General features: G+C 36.8%; 1 protein-coding gene across 1 annotated transcript in view; it reads left to right on the top strand.

The window, feature by feature from the left end:
- LOC113115692 (netrin-G1-like) overlaps nt 1-24,896 on the top strand; it is a 63,596-nt gene that overhangs the window by 4,717 nt on the left and 33,983 nt on the right. The window contains exons 2-3 of the mRNA XM_026283244.1: nt 1,324-1,920; nt 22,761-23,404. Coding sequence (XP_026139029.1) covers nt 1,648-1,920; nt 22,761-23,404 — 917 coding nt within the window. The 5' untranslated portion in view covers nt 1,324-1,647. The remainder of the gene's footprint in view (nt 1-1,323; nt 1,921-22,760; nt 23,405-24,896) is intronic.

Here is a 24,896-nt window from a genome sequence, read left to right as displayed (position 1 = left end):
TTATCAAGGTATTTGTGGTGCGGACTCCAGTATTCACATAAAAGTATAACAATTATTAAAACGTTATAGTTATATGTAGTTATTCTTTATGTGATATATGCACTTATTCTTGATGTGAAATAGTTATATGTAGTTATTCTTGATGTGATATAGTTATATGTAGTTATTCTTGATGTGATCGGACATTTACTTACTGTACATGGTATATTCTAATTGTTCTGAAACCGTATGATAGCTTTGCAGGAGGAAAAGGCAGAAATTTATTAAAAGCCATTATTAATTGATAATCTGCTCCCCCAGTGCACCTTTCAAATCTCATTAACGTTCATATATCTTAAAATATGGTGCGCTAAAATGTGGTTTGATGCCAACAATGCCAAAGGTCATTGCTACTTATGTGTTGTGAATTATCTCAATGTAACAGATCTGAATATGTGCATATAAAAAAAGGGAGAGAGAGAGAGAGAGCGAGAGAGACAAAGAAATTTGAGATCTATGATAGATGGCAGATTTTATGATTTTTTTTAAATGTTTTGTTTAGTTCCTGGCACAAAGCTTTTGGATGACTTTAGAAGACTAACTGGTACCTACAGACAACTTTGTTGAAACTTTTATGATGCTTTTTTGTCATATTTGGAACTTGACAGCCCCTGGTCATGAGGACGAGTAAATGATGACAGAAATTTAATTTTTAGTTGAACTAGCTCAGCAGCTATTTCAACCTGACCTGCCCCTTAAAAATGATTTTAATTTGCCGTAACCTACAGTACTGTGGCCTGGTTGATTCATTATTTTTACGTATATAAAACCATTTACTTTATGTTGTCACATGAAGCACATTTTAGTCCACCTGACAATGCTGACAATATTTTTTTCAGTGTAGCACTGGTAATGAGGGCATCTGTCGCTGACATTAAAAGGTCTATGAAATCCATTAAGGTCGATGAAATCTGAAATATGCATAGCATTTCTATATCTAGAAAAATAATATTGAGTTCTTTCCACCACTGCTTGCCTCACACTAGAACAGAATCCTTAAAATCTCAAATTGCTGAGAGACCTCCGAGGGTTGCACTGTGGAAAGATGTGCAGACTTGCATGGTCTGTTTGTGCCTGCAGGGATGTTTGGCTATTTGTCTTCTATAATAAGCAGGTATTTTTAGGATATTTCTCTATGAAGTCCATCTCAGCTATAGAAAGCACTTGACCTGCACCTCCTCACCTTTTCCACTGGGCTTCTCGTTATTCGCACAACACCAGTTCTGAAAGCTCCTCCGCTGACACATTCTTGTTTCCCTCTTGTTTTATTCTCATCCCTCACAGACTGTGGAGAGCACACGGGAAACAGCAATGGATGGGAGGATGATCTGCAATGGCCTCCACTAATGGCTTGAAGAAGGAATTAATATCATTCTTTCACACCAGTGACCCACACTTACCACAGCTTTGTCAAAACATTTGTCTGAAGCTCCCCTGTAACACAATCAGACAAAAAGAAACAAATGAATACAATTAGAGCAGCCTAAGGAAGCTGAGTCAAAGCTGGCACAGATGCCAGCCTTTTTTCTGCTTTAAAGTTTGGTGTTACCACATAGGCGGTCTGCCTCATCACCCTCTGCCTGCTTATTATCTATCAGAATCCATTTAATGAGGCATCAGAAAAAAGGCACAGCCATGTACTTATTGCTAGTGTTTGTACTACAGGCCCTGTGGGTGAGTTGGTGTCATGCCACACAGCATTACCCAGCCTCATGGGGGCACTATGATGTTTGTAAGTCCCAGGTTTATGCAGAGGACCGCCTGGCCTGGCACTATATGGCCTGCCAGCCTGAGGCCACTGATATGACCAAATACCTGACCGTGTCTCTGGACCCACCTAACATCACCTGCGGAGACCCACCTGAGATGTACTGCGCCCTGGTGAGTTTGATACTTTTTTATAAACTTGATGAGACTCACATAACTAGTATACTGTATATAACAACACACTACAATGCTTTTATTACAAAGCTAGTATATTTGATCCTGTTTGGTCAATTGTGGCATTCAGCAGCAATATTCTTTGTAATTATTAATTTTCATTATTATTATTATTATTATTATTATTATATATATATATATTTTTTTTTTGTATCTGCACTTTGGTATTCTTTTCCCACTTTATATGATAATCTTCAGTAAAACACTATTTTCCAATGGTTCATGAATTTTTACAAATTAGTTTGGTGTGCGGATTTGTTTTAATGTTTTGTAAATGGAATCTGTGCACTTTTCTTCTCACATAATGAAATCATTTCAACTAAAATTTCACATCCATTTATTTGTTTATTTGATAAGTATCTGCATAACAAAGTACCATTCAAAAGTTTGGGATCAATTCGATTTTTATTTTTTATTTTTACTTTTTCAGCAAGGAGGCATTAAACTGATCAATTTATAATGTTACAAAAGATTTCAATTTCAAAAAAAAATTATCATCATTTCCACCAAATATAAAGCAGTGCAACTGTTTTCAACATCGATAATGATGATTAAGGTTTCTTGAGTGCCAAATCAACATATTAGTGTTATTTCTGAAGGATCATGTGACACTGAAGAATGGAGTAATTACTGCAGAACATACAGCTTTGCCATCACGGGAAAATCCACTTTAAAATATGTTAATGCAGAAAACTGGTAGCTCTATGTGAAATCAGACATTTGAGCTCCCCCATATATTCAAAATGGCATAATCAATATAACCCCGCAAATATTTGCCTGTTAGATTGGTAGACGAATCAAAGCATAGATTCATCGACTATTCGGGGTCACCCCTGTGTGTGTGTGTGTGTGTGTGTGTGTGTGTGTACAGACATACACTGAAGGAGGCAAGGTCATAAAGTGTTATTTAAATATTAATCTGTTTCATTCTCAGTGAAAACACAACGTACTCTTTGAAAATCTCACAGACTGTCAGCAGAACTGCAGCAAGGTGAAATTGTGCTAGCATGATGAGTACAGTTAATAACAACAGGCTAAATTATCAACACATCACATATACATCACAGAACAGTATACTAATAAAAGTATACTAATAAAATTGTGCATACATACTGTTTGATAAACTGCACATCTTTTCAATATATACATTTACCTTGTTTAATTTGAAGGGTTACTGTAAAGATGGACTGTAAGCAGAGGTATAATTTTGCGATAAGGGTATGTTCTCCTTGTGACAATTTTCCCAGTATAGTGTGACAACACCAATAAAATGTCAACCTTACTCTACATAAATTGACTTTTTCAAAAAAAAAAAAAAAAAATACCCTGACAAATATTCACTGTCACATTACTAGACAACAAATTAACTTGAAAAAACCTGCAATTATTATGATTGATTTTTGAATTATTATTATTTTTTCTTCTGTAATTCTTTTTAGGAACAAAAAGCAGCTTCTGTTCATCCAATATATATGTCCACTGTGCATCTTAACATTAGGCATATTACAGCCATCTATAGCTTGTTGTAAATATTGACACGTTTTCATTACAGTAATCTGACAACAAACTGACAGTCAGTCTAATGGACGTTACAGTGCTAGGTCATCATTTGAGGTAACAAGCCGGTCATGGAGGTCCATGCTGATCTTGTAGCCAGTGAAGCAATAAGAGCTGATTTTTCTATTCCATTGTGCCTTGGGGGAAGTGAGGTCGGGGAAACATGGGTATCATGTAACAGCAATGAGAAGTTATGTGTTAAGTGCAGTGCTCAAGGGCACAATAGCAATGCTCAGTGGTTACTGGTACAGAACACAGAGTATCTTGTTACTCAGCAATATTTTCTCTTGATGCTTCATTAGGCTTTTTTATAGTGGAAGGCGAGTGCAATATTTCTGATATAATTACACAGTTAAACTAATTTATTAACTCCACACCATGGCTTCAATCCATTAAAAGATTCGATCAGTTGTGTTTACTAAGAAGCTTAAACTTCCTGGCATGATCAAATATGATAAAGGGAAAAGGAACAGCAGATGGTTAATTTAAGATGCTATCAAATTTTTATGAGTAACCCCCCTAATGTGAGACAGAAGAACACAGATGACTGGTGTAAGGTAAACAAGGAAATAAAGCACTGTTATGGGCCCTATCCCAACATGCTCAACAGTTCACCTTGTGTAGAACATAAATTCAATTAAGTAAACACACACACACATAGGGAAAGAGAGAGAGAGAGATGGCTGTGTTCCAGCCATAGACAGGCCAATATCACTAGAATATCTGAATATCTCTGTATAGAATATATGTGAGACATAGCACTCCTCTCAGCCAATCAGATTTGAGGACATGAAAAAAAAAACTGTATAAAAATTTACATGTGTGTGTGTGGGGGGGGGGGGGGTATGTCTTCTTTAGACCAGATCAGACTTTAAGATTTGCTTTTTATTATTATTCCAAATAAAACATGTCACAAGAAAATATAATATAAATCTAATATTTAAATATATTTCAGTCTCATTAATTCAAAATGTTGCATTTAATTCAGTGTGTTACCTGTAATTTCTTTGTAATTAATTGTGAAATTCACCAACAGTTATTTCTATACATTTTTATTTTCAGTGTCTTCATTCACAGAATACTTTAATCATGGCTAACTGTTTATAACAAATTTCATCTGAAGTTGTGAGTTTTTAATCCAAGATGATTTTGTCATCAGTCAGCAGACAGAAAACCTATAAAGAACATGTCTGACTGCACATTTAGATAAAACCCCGTTAAGCATTTATGTTTTGAAACATAGGCAATGCTTTGTGAAATCTTATATTACTTAAAAATACTCACCAGTAGAATTGTCTGTCTATAAGTGAATAACGGTGTTTTTAAAATACTGTTTATAATTTACTGTTTCTCGATTGTTAAGTATGTCTGTGGGGAAATCTGACTCAAACTTATCTTTTTGAAGTTTTCCTGAAAATGTCTTTATATTTCAAAAAATTCTGCCCACAGGTAGATTCATGACAGGAATTTTAAGCAGCTAGCTGTACAGAACTTAAAACATATTGCTGGGGAGAGCGACTAGTTGAAATAATCTAAGCTAAAAACACAAAACGCAACTTGTGAACCCAGCCAGCAGTTATATACCACCGTTGATCAGTAGTATGGTCTCTAATAACTCTAAAGAGAAGGCAAAATGCATTAAAAGTGGTTGAGGAATGATCATTTAATTGGGAGTTAAAATTTTCTATGAAAAAAAAAACTAACAAAAAACAGGTTGTCTTCTTCACTAATAAAAGGAATTAGATGACATCAAATTAAAGTTGTCTAATCACAATCTAGAAAGGGTGTCTAAAATAAGATTTCTAGGTATTTGGTTAAACATTAGACTTGAGAACATGTAAAAAAAAAAATGGAGGATAAGTGCAAGACAGTGTTTAATATACTGAATATACTGTACTGAATGATATGTGTTGCTGGGCAGGTCTGGGATGCGGACAGGTTTGCATTAAAATTATTTACGTAACGTTAATCAGATCAGTAAAGGATTTTGGTAGCAGATAGTATATGGATCTTCAGCAAAGACCCAACTTGAAAAATTATAAAGAATCCAAGCACATGTATTAAGTTGTGAGGAATATAGATCATCTCCTGTTTCAGCATTATAGGTAGAAGTGGATGAAATGCCTCTCAATTTAAGAAGACAACAGTTAACTGTAGCATATTTGGCAAATATTACAGCACAGGATAATTCACATAGCACAATACGGGTACCAGAGAAATGTTGGGGAATGTAATAGTTGTTGATGGATTGTTGGAGATTTAGTAGAGGGATTAGATATTAAAAGTTTAAGTATTGGTCCAAGAGTGATTTCATCAGCAGTTCCTTTGTGGATTTTGCCTCATAGTTGATGTAAAAATGCTAGAATCTAGACAGAAAGATGACGGTATGAGTGAATTTGAGGATATCTGGGTAAGGGAATATTTGTGGACAGAGTACAGACATTTAACACAAGTGTATTCAGCATTTGTCATTCCAAAATTGCTCATTTTCAGAAAGGTAGGGATCTCAAATAAGTTGTTGTTGTTGTTTTTTCAGGAGAGTCATTTGCAATAGTGATGGCATTAGGATGGATAAGTGAAGCAGGTTTAAAGGAGGTTTCAATATGTTCAGAGTCTAGTTCGTGCTCTCATGAGTATTGAAGCAAAACCTTCAGACACTAGACAGGATTTAATGGTGGAAATATGGCAAGAATTATGTTACAGCAAAAAATGGGTGAGAGTATTATTCATGTGGATCCCAGCTCATGCACGACTGAAAGGGAATGAAGCAGCAGATAAATTGGCGAAACAAGCTGTGCTAGACACCAGTATAGAAATGAAGGTATCAAATAGCAGATATAAAATAATAACAATGATTAAAAGGACAATAATGAAAAGGTGGCAAACAACAGTGGGAAATTGGAAACAAATGAAGATGTGTATTAAATACAGCCACAAGTGGGGAAAGGGAGGTATTCAGGTGGGAACAGAAGAGAGGAAAACATATTATCTAAAATAGGACACACGGGACATAATAAAACGATGAAATTTATGTCCAAGCAGCCAGGGGATGTAGTGTCTGGATTGTGTTTGCATGTATGTGGCAGTAATTCGCGAGAATTAATGCGATCCGCCAATAAACGACAAAAGAAAAGAGCCGATCTCCCTCAGGACTGGTGCGAGACGAGACTGATGTGCGGGTGTGTAGACACTCCTGTGTGTGCGGGATGTGTGAGAATAAAGTGATTTATTGCACAAAAGCAACAAGAGCGGCTAATATAAAGTAAAAATGTTGATAGGCGCAGCCATAGGCAGAGTTTCTATTTATAACACATGTTTGCAGCGTTGAGCAATATAGCCAATTGCAGACATGTCTGTTGATTATTTCTGGAACGCAATGGCCAGTCAGAGGTGTTAAAGGTGTTTAAGATCCTGTCCAAAATGGCACGCTTCATGTGCACTTGCTTTCTTGTGGACTTATACTTATACTTAAGCTGATTTATACTTTTGTGTCGAACCTATGCCAAAGCTTACACATAGATGCACATCATAAAACATAGCCTGACATACCCCTCTCCAAAAATCTAACAGCGTGTCAATTCTACTCAGACCGCAAGTGCTGTGATTAGTCTGCTAGAATCCTTCCCTCCTTGTACTTGAGTTTTGTGTGTGTTTATGTGCACTTTAATATATTTTAATATTACACCTTATTTAAAATAAAACAAAGCAAAGAGCAAGCATTTTATCATTTATTATATTAAATAGCATTATACAAAAGTAGTTGTCTGCGACAAACAATGTTGATCTGCCATGGTACAAGTCGTCATAGAGATGGAAAGAATGCCATCATCTCTTGTTCCATTGCTGTCTCCTTTTGTAGTTTTAAATAATGATTTGATATTTATTCGCTGCCGTCACGGCTATAATGCTTCTCCAACGTGCCGCTTCTTCTTTGGCTTTTGTCGTGGTTCTGCAGGTTACACCAGCAACATGACAGTGGACACTGCACTGTAGCAGTCTGCATGTGTACTGCACGTCAACGCAGACAACGATGAAGTAGTGTAAATGAAAACTGACACATAGCCTATGTCGTAAAGGCTAACGATTGCGTCATAACCAGCGACTCTCCGTCGCACAGTAGAGAAATTACCGCATGGACAGGAGGAGAAGCTCGCAGGCAATCTTTTACTGTCTGTGAGGCAATCGGGGAGACGTGGAGACATAAAGTCAAGGGAGATAATTAATCAGAATACTTACCAAAATTTGCTCCTGTTCACGCTCGCCTTCTCTGCAAGATTTGGTGGGTGATTCAGATTTGTCTTAGCACAGCTATTAGAAGACTTACAACTGTCAGACAGGTTGCTCTCGTGAGTCTTCCACCCATCTGTCAAAGCAGCATCACGTCATTAAATGCATGAGCAGCCTATGCTTGCTTATCTGTAAATAATAACTGTGGCTTGTGAATGTTGATGATTTAGTAGCAAATAGTTTATCCAGAGAATTTTTGCTGAGATGTTGTAATTAGGTGACACGGACCTTACTATTTCATGGATATTTCATGGATGTACTTAGAAAAAAAATCTATATAGGCTACTTTTATGGGCGGGAGCGGGACAAAACATGAATGTTGTGGGAGGGATCGGGACAAGATATATATTTCTGCGAGATCGGAATATAATCCTGTGGGAGCAGAGGAATCTGTCCAGCGCAGGTCTCTGCTCTATGTGAATGGGTGCCGTCAGAATGAGCTCAAACAGCCCATAAAAACATAAAAATAAAATCATACTGCATGCTTGGGTCAAAGATGTATAAAAATATACATCAGTGCATAACTTATGTCACTAATTAGCTAATTTTAGAAGATGCATTAAATTCAACTTGGTTTCAAGTCTGAAAAAAATACATTCCCTCAAATTAAGTGGTCATGATGCTGCTGGTTATCGTGTCCTTAATAATGTGACATTGCACACTATTATTACAAAGAGAAAACAAACAGTCATTGTTGGTCTAATTTGTGCACCCCAAATATTACCTCACTCTATATGAAGCTTGAGCATGAGGACAACATGACCTGTGGTTCCACAATAGCTATGGATCTGTTGTGTTTTAGGATTTATCACCTCTTTCATTCATTAGCACCTACACAGAGGTGGGAGTCTGGGCTGCACACACACACATAGCAGAAGATGGAGTGTATGGGACAGCTTTATTGCGGCAGGGAGTTAACCCTGATATTATTTTTAGCTGCAGCAACAAGGGAATGTGTCCAAAAAACATGTAGATGAGTCTTTTCTCCTCTAATTCTCTCTAACTTTACATTTTAAGTTTGTTTGCAACATCAACAAAAATCCAGCATAAAACACAAAACAATGCAACGTTGTCTTTCCTTTGTCCATTCATTGTACTGAGCAAACAGAAATACAGTGCAATGACCTGTTAGGGATGATCATTTTGAACTGAGGTTTCACAACACCATTTTGCGCACATTGTGCCATTAATAAACCGGTTTTAGCATAACACATTAATCTTGTTAATTAAAACAAAATGTTCAATTACTCTACATCTATTCTAATTGTTTTTGGGAGGGGCCATGAGTGCAAGGATGTTCTTGCAAGACTTTAAAGATCAATTATGACTACTAAAGTGGGACAAGCAAAGCACCTAAGAGACGCTGGTACTTCTGAAGTCTAGTGAATATTAAATCATTTCAAAGAATGCTGAAAACCCTCCAAGGAAAGGCCCTGCATTATAAATAAACTTTTGCTCGTTCATCAAATTCTAATAGTTCATTTTATTTAAGATTTTAATGGTTATGTGTACATGACACAATTCCTGGTTTTTGGACACTTAATGCCATTACATGTAACATATTAAGTAAATGGAGGAATTATGTTGCATTTGTTTCAAACCTGTATGAGTTTCTTTCTCCATGGGCAAAGACAAAGCGGGGGAATATGGACAAAACCATCCAGCTATAGATATTTATGCTGAATAAAAAGCATAAACATTTGGAATGATGAAACGACTGCAACAATATATGGTTTATGAGTATTTTTATCTCCAGGAAATAAATAAAGCATATGAATAATTGACATTCCATTTATTACAGTATAGAAACATTTCTGCCTTATTCGATGATAAAAATGGAAAAAAAAATTATATAAAATGTCATAAAATTAGGAATGATTAGGAATATAAAAGAAAAATATAATAGAATACTAATTATTATTGTACACTGTTATTGTACAGCAGTGTATTTGATTTTTTAACCAATTAAAAGTAAGAAATTCGAACGTATATCATAATTTATAATAAAAAATGTATTATATTTGATCAACAAAACAAATAAATTCAGGTTTGGAACACCATGAGGGCGAATGATGACAGCGTTTTCATTTTTGGGTAAACCATCTCTTTATAGCAATAGTTTATGCAACAACAACAAAATAATAATAATAATAATAATAATAATAATAATTACAATTTGCAGAAAAGTGAATTACCGACAGGTCATCCGAGATGTAGATGAGTTTGAGTTTGTTTCTTCAGAGTCATCTCTTGCTTTTCAGTGGATCTTCTGCAGTGAATGGGTGCCATCTGAATAAGAGTCTAAACAACTGATTAAAAAAACATCACAATTATCCACAAATAATCCACAAGAACTCAATCCATCGATTAGGTGAATTAAAGCTATTTATCCAAATGAAGACATAAGCTCACCTACATCTTGGATGGCTCTGTAAGACAAAAACTAAGACCACAAAATAACACTGAACTATTAGTCCATCTATTGGAAATAAAATTGGAAAACTTGGCATACTGATTTGAATTTGATTCAGAGTGGTCCAGACCTGAAAGTGAGACTCCTTTAAAGCTTGAAGCATCAGACTTGATGAGCATTTGTAGAACAATGGACAGAGTCACTAGATTACTCTAATTGTTCTGAACTGACCTGCTCTCACAGAATGCAGGAAAGTGAACAGGGGTGCTAAATTACCATGTGGTCCCCAAGCATCTTAGCAAGGAAACAAGGATGAGCATGCAGCTTATAGCTGCTTTGAGATCATCTGAATATTGATGGGCTTTATGGCAGAACTGTCTTTGTTTGGCAATAATAAACAGAGCTATTTATAGAGCCTCTTGTTTGGTTGTTCAGTTGACAATCACTGAATTTAGTACAAAACACTCTACGGACGATGACAACATGAAAAGCCCTGATATGGTGGCTTTGGGTTGGAGAACCACACTTATGCAACTATTCAATAACCACGCACAATTTCATGCTCAACAAGGCCACATAGGCAATTTCCTGTCAGAACTATTCTTATGTGCAATTTTTCTGTAAGCCGTATGGTACTTTCTCTCAGCCTGTATTTGGATGAGGATAAAATACCATTGTGCTGAGACATATGACTCTGAAGCTTTCAGACGTTTAATTTCTCAGTGAATGTGCAAAGATAATGAGATAAATAATGCAGAGATGTATAAACAAGACTGACAGTTTCCCGGACCCGTTATCCCATTGTGGATATGCTGAGAATGAAACAGAGATGCGAAATACCAAAGCCATAAAATCCTCTTATGACAGGAAACAAAGAATGAATGAATGAATAATATTATTCTTATTTCCACATTGTAAATATAAATAGTAGTAGTTGTTCTAGTAATAATGATCAGTTCATGAATTAATTGATATCTCATTTAAAATACTCCAAATTCATCAGAATAATTACAAATTCATGTGTGTACATGTGAAGCTCTCCTACAGTCTGTTGATAAATATGAATAATCAACAAATTTCGTTTTTATTTAAAAAGTCTAAAAATTTAAGTAGTTATGTATTAAATATATAGTATATATGGTGTATCTTCCTATCTGTCTATATCTATCTAACTTGAATCTATAGATAGATAGATAGACAGACAGAGAGACAGATAGACAAAAACCGATTTAATTATTGAAAAATTTGTTCAATGCTCTTAAGTCTAAAAACTTTTGTCAAAAAAAAAAAAGTTAGAAATATAGACGGTTTCATCGGGCGCACGCGCCTGGACCTAAGTTAACTTCCGGTCTGTGTTATATCGGTCTGGCTGCAGTGCCTTCTACAAACGCAGTTAAAGCCAAGGTGATGAGTAAATTGAAGTTGGGCTCAGGTGGTTGTGCTGCGGGATGTGTTTCGCATACATTTATTTATTTTTGGAGACTCGCCACAATTTTAAAACTGATCGATTTTCAAAAAGGCTTCGTTAAATAAACACGAGTAACGTAACATTACGTAACGTACTGCACGTTTAATAATAATAATAATTCCTTACATTTATGTTTAAATATCAAAACGCGGCACAGGTGTTTTTATATCGCTGTATTTCTGAAGTAGGACTTGCATGTTATATGCGTGATAAAGCAGCGTGTGAGCGTAGCTCTGCTTTGTTTACAGCTGTTACTGGGGAAACCTCTATTTCTCGCGCTTTATGTCTATGCTTTAAAACATCTCCTGCTGGCAAAGAATGAATTTGCATTTTCATTAAGTCAGCCTGATCCACGCAGCAAACATATTTTGTTTGTTATCAAAAAATATCTACTCCAGAGGGACTTGACTGTTGTTATTGATTCTATTTAGAAGTCTACCGGAAGTTAAGTTAGGTCCACAAAAGCGCTCACGCGCATTAACGTTTATGTTGATGCCGTTGAAACCGTCTATATGTCAGGAATATGCATGTTATTGCATAATGGCTTTTAATGCGGTTTCCAACAATTATTTAATCATCACTCTTTTTAATTTCATTTCACAACAGGCTATATATTACTTCCTTGCTGTTATGGGAAAACCAACCAGACATAAATTACCGTGAATCAACTTGCCTTATCAGTCTCATTTCCCCAAAAAGCCAAGCTGAAGCCAAGATTCAGCAAATAAATTAATGAAATTAAGGGCTTTTGGCAATCCAGCGCAAGCTGTCTGCCAGCAACACGCTCCAAATGGCAAGGGATTCCTTTCAGAGTCTGGCCTGCTGGCTGGCACTGTGAATTTCCCATCCTCCGTCTGATCTGAGCGGCTTGGCAGTCTTTGAGACAGAACCTCATGAGCATGTGTCAGACCTGCATCCGAAGAGAGCGAGTGTTGGACTGAAGGCTTGTTTAGGATCACAGGGGTCACAGATGTTGAGAGAAATACAAAAGCACTGAAGCAATAGAAAGACACTTCTGTTTGGACAGTTTCTGGAGAGGTAGTTTATGAGTAATGTATTTCATAAAATGCCAGAGTCATAAACACTGGAACACTTCATGTGGCATGTGGGGACAACAGTTGCTTTAATGGCTTGAGACTTTTCTTTAGCACAAGTACTAGTGTCATTCTTCAACTATTCCATTCGGACTTGTCAGCATGGGGCTCAGCTGAGTGGCTGAAGGAGAGGAATTGACACTGCCCTGTGTAGGTTTGACAGTGGAGAGAGAGTGGCCAGTAGCCAAAACTTAAATACATTATGTAGTTATATTACATTGAATACATTTTTCAGTCTGGTTCTCATGAGCACCTGGAAATTTGGTTTGTTGAAATTTGAAATGAATGTTAATATTTTGCAACAAAATAATGTTAATTATTGCAACAAAATAATTTAATAATAATAATTATATATGATTATATATAATTATATACTGTATATATATATATATATATATATATATATATATATATATATATATATATATATATATATATATATAATTATTATAATTATATAATAATAATTATTATTATTAGTACATTATTTTGTTGCAATAATGCTATATATATATATATATATATATATATATATATATATATATATATATATATATATATATATATACACACAAAATAAATAAATAAGTCTCTGTCAAATACTATCTATACTAACAAAAAGTATTAAATTAAAATACAGTTATTTTACAGTAAACTTAATAAGTTTTTAGCTGTCAATAAGTGAAATGTCAAAGTTTTGCGTTTTGCTCTGAAACCAGCACTTCACACCCAAGATTTATGTTTTCATTTCAAATGGAACTGAATCTTATATAGTATTAAAGTTATTTACATTATTATTAAAAATGTATCGCTCCCATTATAATCAACAAACCTGAGTAAAGCACCCATTAGGGTAATGCTTTGCTGACATATAACACAAAAATGTATAGTATACAAATAATACTTTTAGATTAAGGAAATCATGTCCCTTGCCCCAAATGGGGAAACCTTTTTTTTAAGCTAATAGTAAAAGATGCAAAAATGAACAAGATGGTGTATTTACAGAATGTACCAGCATGGGTGAATGAGTCCAGACATGTAAGACAGCTAAACCTTGAGATGTGTAGTCAAAAAGGTTTTAAGAGACAACACTCGGTGTGGAGTGAGTAAGTGAGGACTTAATATTAATCAGAAGTCACAATGCTTGAACTCATCTTCAGTTTCTCCACCAGATTTGAGAAACATCTCATTAATCATGCTATGACATTTCTATGACTAACCTTACAGTGAAGTGGCGATCAAGAATACATGAATAGTCAGATGGTTAATCAGCTGAGGCTGTTGTATAATTCTCTTCACAAGTGTGACATATTTAAATTATTAGAGGGCCACTTGTTTAATCGAAACTACCTCTGTATTGTTCCGTGCAACACAGAGAGCTTAGAGCAGATATGTTCAGAGTTGCATTTGTGTTATACAATAAAATAACAAAGAGGTGAATGGGGAGTAAAGAACCAGGAAGGGCAGGTGTGAAAGTCCAAGGAGCGCAAACATAACAGCTATGTTATGGTATGGGTGAACAGTGATGGTGATGGGCTTAAAGGTCACTGGTTGGCTGGCAGCCCTGCCATGTGACACATATGAACCTCGAGGACATGTTATGCATAAACCCAATAAAAGCATAGAAGAAATACAAATACTGTACATGGATCACAGATACATGGCAGCAGTGATGCAGTATAATATCTATCTGGTACTTGCATTGTTCAGAAATAAAAATTAAATGCTCCTAAGCCTACTTCTACCACAGAAGAAAAAGAAAAAAAAAAAGTACAGAAGTCAAAATTATGAGACGAAAGTTAGAAACTTTTTTCATATTTATGACTTTTTATTCATAGCTATGACTTTTTTATTATTAATTCCCCCTATTTTTCTCATAATTGTAATGTAGTATCTCATAATTTTTGCATTTTTTTTATAATTACGATTTACCAAATTATGATAATTAATCATGATTTTTACAAATTATGTATTTATTAGTGTTGGGCATATATTAATTTTTTAATCTAGATTAATCTCACTGTAATCTTGGAATTCATCAAAATTAATCTAGATTAAATTGGCTCATTTGAATTCTGCTGAAGCATTCAGAATATGTGTGCTACCCCAATAAAATAATGACTAAACGTTAAGTCTTTGAGAACAGGTTTCTAAAGCCAGGTGGTGCATTAGACTAGGGGCTCATCTCCTGTTTCCAAAATGCAACACAAACTGCTTGAGAAAGCTGTAAACTAATTCCATGTTGCACAAGGTGCAAACAACCTTACGGCTTCAGCTGCATCCATGTTAGCACGTCACGTTTGATGTGGTAATTTCACAGTAGGCTTACACATTGGTTTAAAGACACATTCTCGCCCCCTACAGATTCGGCTAGGTGTACATCCACACTGAAATATCAAGGTGAAAGTCATCATAGCTCGCGTAGAATAGACCCAGTTCCCAACCCAACTTTGAAAATAGATTAACGGCGATATTTTTTTTAATCGCCCGATAAGAGTCTCTAGCATTTATTAATTTTTTTAGGCAGAAATTAGCTTTCATTGAAATCCCGTCATGCCGTCATAGGTAGCAAATAACAAAAAAAAAGAACTGTTGATTGAATTCTGACAGCTAGGTGTATCCGGTCTCCTCCACCCCCTCTGAATAATAAAGTGGTGATAAGTTTACCCAAGCCGGACGAAGCCCCATGGGATAGATAATGAGGCCAGTTGTTAATTAATGTGAAGTTCCCCTGGTCTCTGTATGCTCTGTGAATCCCAATTAGACTGAAGCTTAACAACATGTTGCACTTGATTTTCAGTTCACTTCAAAGCTCAGGCTCCTTCTGCTGTTTTCAGCATCCCTGCTTTCTCAAAGTCTTTATACTAAAGGGCACGCCGCATGGCATGGAGGAAAGACAGCAATGTGTACACTTCTGCTTAGATGCCACCACAGCTTCTACCACTCGCATGTCAAGTTATTAAAATAAGTAATTTGATTGTCTTCGCTAAATGTGAAAATGCTGGATGATTCTACAAAATTACAGCCAACCAGAATAGTGTGTGCAATCTGACTTTGCTGCAGCCTGGAATTAAACTACTGGTTTCGTCTGGTCAGAGGAGAACTGGTTCCCCGACTGAGCCTGGTTCCTCCCAAGGTTTTTTCCTTGCTGAGTTTTGGTTCCTTGCCGCCAAAAAATCTTTTATAGTAAGTTACATAATGGCACCACGACCATTTATTTAATCCATCTTTTTTTAATGTGTGACCTGATGCCACAGATATTTAACATCCTGACATCCTGCGAGGATTTACTTGGCCCAGGATCTTATCGTAATGTTTCATTTTATGGCCAATGAAGTGATTTCCAGATATCCAATCGTGAATCTGTCAGGCCGACTCCACAGATCTTATTCTGCAGCGTGTGCAGGTCTAGCTGGCTTCACAGTTTACCACTGCTTTGCTTCATTTCTCCCATGGTCAGTGGGGTAAGACCTGCACTGCAGTAAAGTACCTCAATGACTATGTATACCATTAAAGTGCTATTGAGTTTCTGTCAAATCGCCAGCACCTAAAATCTCTCACTGTCCCTCTGCTCAGCCCTCTCTATTATCAGGCCCCTCCAGCCAGCATGGCTCAACATCACATAGGCATAGACAAGATTGCCATACCTTGACTGAGTCTGCATTAGTTTCAGCCATTCAAACCTTTCTTTAAGGTCTGTGTGAGGCAGGATGTGATGTATCCTTGTGATTCTGGGCTAACCCATAACCATTCATCAATGTTAGCCTTAGCAATTCTGTTCCTCTGGGAGAGATTGGGGTCTCAATCTCATATAGCTGCTTGGGAAGACCCTTGTAGTAATTGAAAAGAGGCTCTGCGTCATGAAACAGACAGAGTGATTCCTTCATATGGCTGTGGTAAAGGCCTTTTCTGAAGAGCAGATAAAGGAAAAATCATTGGTTTCAAAGAGTGGGGTGATGTTTGGTACACAGCGGGGTCAAAACAAGGGGTCAAGATTTGGCTGGTTAGGATGATGCCATTATCCCTGCTGGTATATACTAGAACTACACCACCTGGTTTTAAAATCTTTCCCCATTGACTACAATTAAAAATTAGTTGTGTATTCGGACTAAACACGTTTTGCAAGCAACTTATATGCAGTATAAATGTTCTTTAGCAGATTTCAAATTGTGTTATATTTTGAGTTAACAAATAATACTGAACATTTACAAACCTTCAGGCCATCCAAAATGTTGGTGAGTTTGTTTCTTCATTGGAAAAAAAAATGGAGAAATTAAGTATTACATAATTTGCTCATCAGTGGGTCCTCTGTAGTAAATGGGTGCCATCAGAATTAGTTCAAACAGCTGAACAATTTAATAATCCTCAAGTAAACCAGATGACTCTTTTTTTTTTAACTCAATACAATGTAGCATTATTAGACAAAACCACAATATTGGAATTAGTTTGATAGCTTCACTTTCCCAAAAACTGAAGATAACAGAAAGTTTCACATTTCTGGCTATGAATGGGGTCTTTTATCACAGGGATGGCTCCATGTTTTAATAGCAAACGATGTGCAAATCAGCGTTGACTTGGGCCTTGTTTATAAAACATTCGTCACTCAAATGACAAAGGAACTTGCTACACTCCGTTACTGCCCCGGAAAAACAAACTGCATCCACTGTTCATGTAACGGCCCGGGTTCTTGGGGAAGCTGAACATGGTAAACCAACCCTCATATCCAAAAACGCACTTATTTGGAGGCATTTTCAAACATATCCTATGCAGCACTGCCGACGATTTTGAAGCACGTTGATGTGCACGGTCTCGCTCTCCTCTGGCCAAAGTGTTCGCGGGCACGCTTTTCGAGGAGAAATCCTCATATAAGGAGTTCCACTCTATGTTCCGCTCTTGTCTACGTCATTAGATCCACAATCCTAAAAAAACAGCCGAAACTTGTACCAACCAAGTAAGATTTTCGGCACAGAAATTCTAAGTCATTCTTCTAAATTATTTTTTAATTATTACTTTGGCCATGTTTAGCATGAGAATCCATCTCTTTAACACTGTGAGTGTGAACAACTCTGTAACACTGTGGATACACGAAACACCATTGTACCCCCCTGAAATAACTGAATTGTGTGTAGTAAAATATTGATACTCCTGCTTTGTAAATTCCACAAGGAGCATATCATGTATTTGTCTAGAAAGGAAACAAGAGAGATTAATAAAGATGAGTAATCAGACATGATGTTGAAGCCAGACTTCCTCAGGCATTCCCTTGATCTGAGCCTAAACCGCGAATCCCACAACATCTTCTGTGTTAGAGTACTCTAATATTTCATTGAAAAGCCTTTTCTTTTTTTGGGTTTCAATGCATTATATCACATGAAACAGTTTGGTCCTTAAAAACTCAGTCTAGGCTGCAGGCAGTAATTTGGTGCATGGAATGAATGGGAAATTTAGAGGCTTTAGTGTGTGATCTGGGGTGCAATTTTCAAACATTTGTCACATCAGCTGATTTGTGCAGCAGCTTGGGCCTATTCATCAGGCCCTGCTGTCACTGGACAATGAATTTATCTTCCTCATCCACATACTCTGGTTCAGAAAGCATCAACAGAGGCTCCGCTTGTCAGACTCACAGCCTTCATGTCTACCTCTGCTGTTGTTCTTTTCAGTCACTGCATTCTTTATGATGTATCATTATTAGACAAATTCACAATAACAGGATTATTTTAATAGCTTAATTAAGTCTTCTAGCCCAGTTGAATTTTAGCAAAACTTGATACTTTTTTTTATTTATTTATTTTTTTTTTTTTTTTCAGGATACTGATGAATAAAAAGTTCAAATTAACAGCACTGATTAAAAAAAAGATATAATATAATATAAATTTGTTTAATGCATCCTTGCAGAATTAAATTATTTTTTTCCTTAAAAAAAAACAATCTTAATGTCCTCCAAACTTTTGAATGGTGGTGTATATTTTAATGTATTAATTATTTGATTATCTTTTCATTTAAGATATTGTTGCTATGATGACCAACAAAATCTTTTGATGTAAGAATCAAAATATTGATCAAAGTACATTTTGATGAAAATCTTAAGTTGTTAACATCATTTCAAAAGAATTTAGATTCATTAATGGTTTATTGTGAGGATTACAAAGGATGTTGTTGATATTCGCAGTGCCATCGAGAAAGAACTTAATGGTACAGTAATGCATATACTTAATTGAAGGCTTGTGTCAGTGGCCAAATTATTAAAAATGTGTTTGTGATATTATGTAACATACAACCCCTGGCAAAAAGTATGGAATCACCCCTCTCAGAAGATGTTCATTCAAAGGTTTAATTGTGTAGAGAAAAAAAACAAGCACATATATGCCACAAAACAATTTTCACTCAACAAAACAATATTCTGGCTGTATAAAACACTTAAAAAAACACCAAAGAAAGATAACTATAGTCAATTACAACTGTTTTTACAGCTCAAACAGAGGAAAAAAATATGGAATCACACAAATCTGAGGAAAATTATATGGAATCACCAAATAAAAACACTACTAGTACTTTGTTGCACCACCTCTGGCTTTTATAACAGCTTGAATTCTCTGAGGCATGGATTTGACTAATGACAAACAGTATACTTCATCAATCTGTCTCCAGCTTTGTCTTATTGCAGTTGCCAGATCAGCTTTGCAGGTTGGAGCCTTGTCGTGGACCATTTTCTTTAATTTCCACCACAGATTTTCAATTGGATTGAGGTCTGGACTATTTGCAGGCCATGCCATTGACATTATATGTCTTTCCTGTAGAAATGTTTTCACAGATTTTGCCCTATGGCACGATGCATTATCATCCTGAAAAATGATGCTACCATCACCAAACATCCTTTCAATTGATGGAATAAGAAAAGTGTCCAAAAATCTCAATATAAACTTTTCTGTGCATTTATAGAAGATGTAATGACTGTCATCTCTCCCATACCTTTACCTGACATACAACCCCATATCATTAATGATTGTGGAAATTTGCATGTTTTCTTCAGGCAGTTGTCTCCATAAATTCATTGGAACGGCACCAAACAAAAAGTTCCAGCATCATCACCCTGCCCAATGCAGATTCGTGATTCATCACTGAATATAACTCTCATCCAGTCATCCACAGTGCAAGATTGTCTTTCTTTAGCCCACTGAAACCTTGTTTTTTTCCGTTTAGATGTTAATGATGGTTTTTGTTTGGCTTTTCTGTATGTAAATCCCATTTCTTTTAGGTGATTTCTTACAGTCCGGTCACAGACATGAACTTTGTTCCTCATTTGTTTTGTTGAGCATTTTCTGTTTTCAAGGCATATTGCTTTAAGTTTTCTGTCTTGGCGCTTTGATGTCTTTCTTGGTCTACCAATACGCATCCCTTTTACAACCTTTCCATTTGATTTGTACTTGGTCCAGATTTTAGACACAGCTGACTGGGAACAACCAACATCTTTTGCAACATTCTGTGAAGATTTACCTTCTTTGAGAAGTTTGATAATCCTGAGCCATGAGTTATGTCAATCATCTTGGTTCAACACATCACTAATGTGTGCAAGCACTCTTTTTTAACTGCAGACTAATTAGCAATTGTAATCAGATACAGGTGTTTGTTTTAGAAATGCAAAGTGCATGGTGATTCCATATAATTTTCCTCAGATTTGTGTGATTCCATATTTTTTTCCTCTGTTTGATCTGTAAAAACAGTTGTAATTGACTATAGTTATCTTTCTTTGTTGTTTTTTTTAAGTGTTTTATACAGCCAGAATATTGTTTTGTTGAGTGAAAATTGTTTTGTGGCATATATGTGCTTGGTTTTTTCTCTACACAATTAAAAATTCGAATGAACATTTTCTGAGAGGGGTGATTTTATACTTTTTGCCAGGGGTTGTATATATTATTCTATCAATTCTGTACCATCTTTCATCTTAAGTTTAACATTTGCTACCTGTTTTTCTGCTCTGGGTCAGATGGAGTAATAATACTGAATGTTTTCACTGGAGCTCACAAATACTCAATTAACACAGACTTGTATGATGTCAAACTAACATCCTCGTTCAAACCACTGACCCGCTCACAGAGACAATATTGGATTGCCCCTTTAGCTTCATGAGGCAGGACCTCATTAGTGACCAGTCTAACATGACCTTTATGTTGAAGGGTCTGTGATGCACACTTCTATGGTGGCAGTCTCATCAACAGGGATTAATAGAGAGCAGCTTTGGAAATTACTGCAGTGTGGTGCTGCTGATGGAGATGTCAGCTATTATAGTGAGCACCACTACACTGTCTTTCCTCTTCTAACAGAGACCACACGTGGAATGAGATATAATCTACATTGATTTTTCAGTGGCCACCTTCAACAGTGGTCACTCTATCCCCAAGTGTTAACGGGAGAGAGTGTATTGATCGTGATAAGGCAGCTGCTTTTGGTCAAAGAGCCACTGCAGGAGAATCCAGTGGAAGGTCTGGTCCTCTTTGACATATTAAGCCTCTCAGTTTTGGCTTGTGTCAGTGTTGTATTGTGGTTGAGGGAGAAATCAATTATAGTGTGTGCAGGTGGTAATTCACTCCTCTACTTTAGATCATTTAGAAACATGTAGACTTAAAATAGTTAAGCTATAAATGACCCTTATCTTCCTCATGTTGTTCCAAATCCATACATATTCTCAACGGGACACACTTGATAAATGACAGTTTACAGTGAGCAGGAACAACAAACAAAAAGAGAGAGAGAGAGAGAGAGAATCCGTAAATATTGCTCATGGCTGTGTTAGATCTTGAATTTAAGAACAAGCTCGATTTTCATTTTAAGAGTGAATTTTAATTCAGTTTATTAAAATTCTGCATTCTGTTTGCTTTAGACAACCACAGGAGGAAAATGGGAAAAGAAAATTCACACTTTTTTTATGTAAAATTTGAAGATTGAAATCTACTGCTACTATGAAGTGTTTTTGTATAACAAGAATGTAGGCAAAGGTAGTATTTTGCACTTTATGGAAACTATGGGTTTGGAGGGGCATGAATACCAGTAAATGAATTTTCCTTTAAAGTAGATGTGTTTATTCTGCCCAAATGAAATGGTCTTTGCTCAGCACAGCATCTAAGAACCAATCTCCCTGTGAACATTCCAGAACCAAACAAACAAGGGAAATACATTTTGATCCAACAACACAGAGCACATAATTAATTTGATGAGAGGAAGCATCACAATCTGTCAGTTCTTCCACTGACAGCAGCGATGGGGATAAAATTATTCCACAAACAAGGCTAAATATTTTGTCCCAAGAGCCTTTAGATATTATGCATCTTTGTAACTGCATTCCGCCGCTGTTTGTGCCTGAAACAAAACAAGATTTATGGCAATTGCAGACGATCAAACATGTATACAAGATGGAAATGAATGGGCGTCTCCTCAAAGTTCATGGCTGATTGTCATTTGTGCTATGGCTCAGAGATGTGCAGAATTTTAATGAGAAAGTTGATCTGAAACACAGTGGCTCGGCGGTGCAGGGCAGACACAGACGCATGAAAAATGCATGGAGCTCTGTGTGTACCTCCAGCTTCACTCATCGAAATTCCACTCCCATTCCAACTGGCCAACAAGCAAGAATATCAATTATATTAGCAATTTGGGTGGTAGTGAACAAGCGGGTAACCGTTGAGCAGCTCTCATGATGCACACCGCTCTGAATGCAGGCGATTGCCATTCAGCGTGCCATATTCAGCAGTCACCTCAGGAAAACATCCAACTTAACTGCTTTAATGGAGGCTGAAGTATTTTCACAAGAATGTATTCATTAACATACTGATTCATGTGGAGAATCAAACGTCTCGGTGTAGGTTTCCTAAGTTCACCTCAAATGAGTGCCACTGTCTAATGGGAAACCTGTTAATATTAGCGTACTGCATAATTAACACATCCGGTCTCTCTGTTTGTGTTTCAGGAAAACCCATATATGTGTAATAACGAATGTGACGCTGATACCGAAGAGCTGGCCCACCCACCCGAGCTCATGTTTGACTCTGAGGGACGAAACCCAACCACGTTCTGGCAGTCGACCTCCTGGAAGAAATACCCGAAGCCCCTTCAGGTCAACATCACGTTGTCCTGGAACAAAACAATAGAACTCACAGATGACATTGTCCTCACCTTTGAGTCTGGCCGACCCGAGCAATTAGTCTTGGAGAAGTCGCTGGATTATGGTCGTACGTGGCAGCCATACCAGTTTTACGCATCTGACTGTTTGGATGCCTTTACAATGGAGCCAAAAGCAGTACATCAGCTGACCCCAAGCACAATGCTAGAAATCATCTGCACTGAGGCCTATTCAACGGGCTATGTGTGGAAGTACGATAAGACTGTACGCTTCGAGATCAAAGACCGCTTCGCCCTTCTTGCTGGTCCGAGACTGCACAACATGGCTTCTCTGTATGGGCAGCTGGATACCACCAAGAATCTTAGGGATTTCTTCACCCTTACTGACCTTCGCATTAGACTTCTACGGCCTGCTACTGGAGCCACAATGGTGGATGAGAACAATCTTTCTAGATACTTCTATGCCATTTCGGACATTAAAGTGCAGGGCAGGTAAGTTAATTAATTTACATAACACACCTATCATTGGGTTTTATTAAGTACTTTTGCTTAATTACTTCTAAAAGTAAAAATGCTAAATGAAAACATCACTATATAAATAAAATGCTAATCAAATGTCCATTAAAAACAAATATGCGTTTGAGGTGGATTAATTACTTAATACAGGCTCACTGGAAGAATGTGCCTTACTTATACATACAATTCACTGCAATGTATTTATGATAACAGGGGCAAATTCTTAAAGGGGGGGGGGGGGGCGGGGGTGAAATGCTCGTTTTCACTCAATATCCTGTTAATCTTGAGTACCTATAGAGTAGTACTGCATCCTTCATAACTTCAAAAAGTCTTTAGTTTTATTATATTCATAAGAGAAAGATAGCCTGTACCGATTTTTCCCGGAAAAACACGACCAGCTGGAGGCGTGACGTGTGGGCGGAGCTAAAGAATCACGAGCGCCAGTAGGCTTTTGCGTTGAGAGCATCCAAAACAAACCATGGCTAACAGTCAGATTCAGCGTATATTTATGATCCAGAATCAGATCCAGAGGCTGAAATTTAACAAGAGCAGCATCAGCAACGAAGTCTCTATGTGGTATGTACTGAAACTGTACATATTTGCTTAGCGGTTTTGGAAAATGACTAAGTTCCACTTTGTCGTCTTTTTTTTTTTTTTTTTTTAAGCTGTACATGTGGAAAGTGCAGTTTGATGACAACATCGCATGTTGTTTACTTGATGTGCTTACGCGCCGATAGCTAAGTTAACAAAACAGAGATATTTGAAGCAGTTTTACTCGTGAAGTTTGATGACAACATCGCATGTTGTTTACTTTATGTGCTTATGCGTCGATTGCTAAGTTAACAACACAGAGATATTTGAAGCAGTTTTACTCACTACGTGTGGTTCCAACACACGATCGTGACTCTTTTTCATTGGGACTGCATTATCCTTAAGAAATAAACGATGTGCAAATCCGGCGTCAAACTGGGCTTTGTTTGTAAAACAAGCATCTTCGAAATGCAGGGAACAAACAAAAACATTTGCACAACTCCGTTGATGCTCTGTAAAAATAAACTCCATCCACTGGTCCCTTAATGCTGTTTTTTTTTTGGTAATCTGTGCAGGGTTGTCTTGCCCTGGCAACCAAAAACACACTTCTTTTGTGACTTTTCGCGACGCTCTCGCTCTGATCAGTGAATGTCTGTGCTCAGCCTCTCAGTGCTCTGCTATACGGGAGCGCACGCTCTTCTGGCAGACGTGCCCTCAGGACCCATATAAGGAAATTCCTCTCCATCTAACGTCACAAAGAGCCATACTCTAAAAAAACTTTTCGAAACTTGTGACAAACCGGAAGGAGTATTTTTGGAACAAAAATACTCCTTCAAACGTACAACTTAATTTTTGAAACTTTGTCCATGTTTAGCATGGGAATCCAACTCTTTAACAGTGTAAAAAACTCAGTATGCATGAAATAGCATTTTACCCC

This window comes from Carassius auratus, chromosome 2 (genome assembly GCF_003368295.1).
Source record: "Carassius auratus strain Wakin chromosome 2, ASM336829v1, whole genome shotgun sequence".
Lineage (NCBI taxonomy): Eukaryota > Metazoa > Chordata > Actinopteri > Cypriniformes > Cyprinidae > Carassius > Carassius auratus.
The sequence above is the reverse complement of the archived record's forward strand: the minus strand, read 5'-3'. Positions and strand labels throughout refer to the sequence as shown.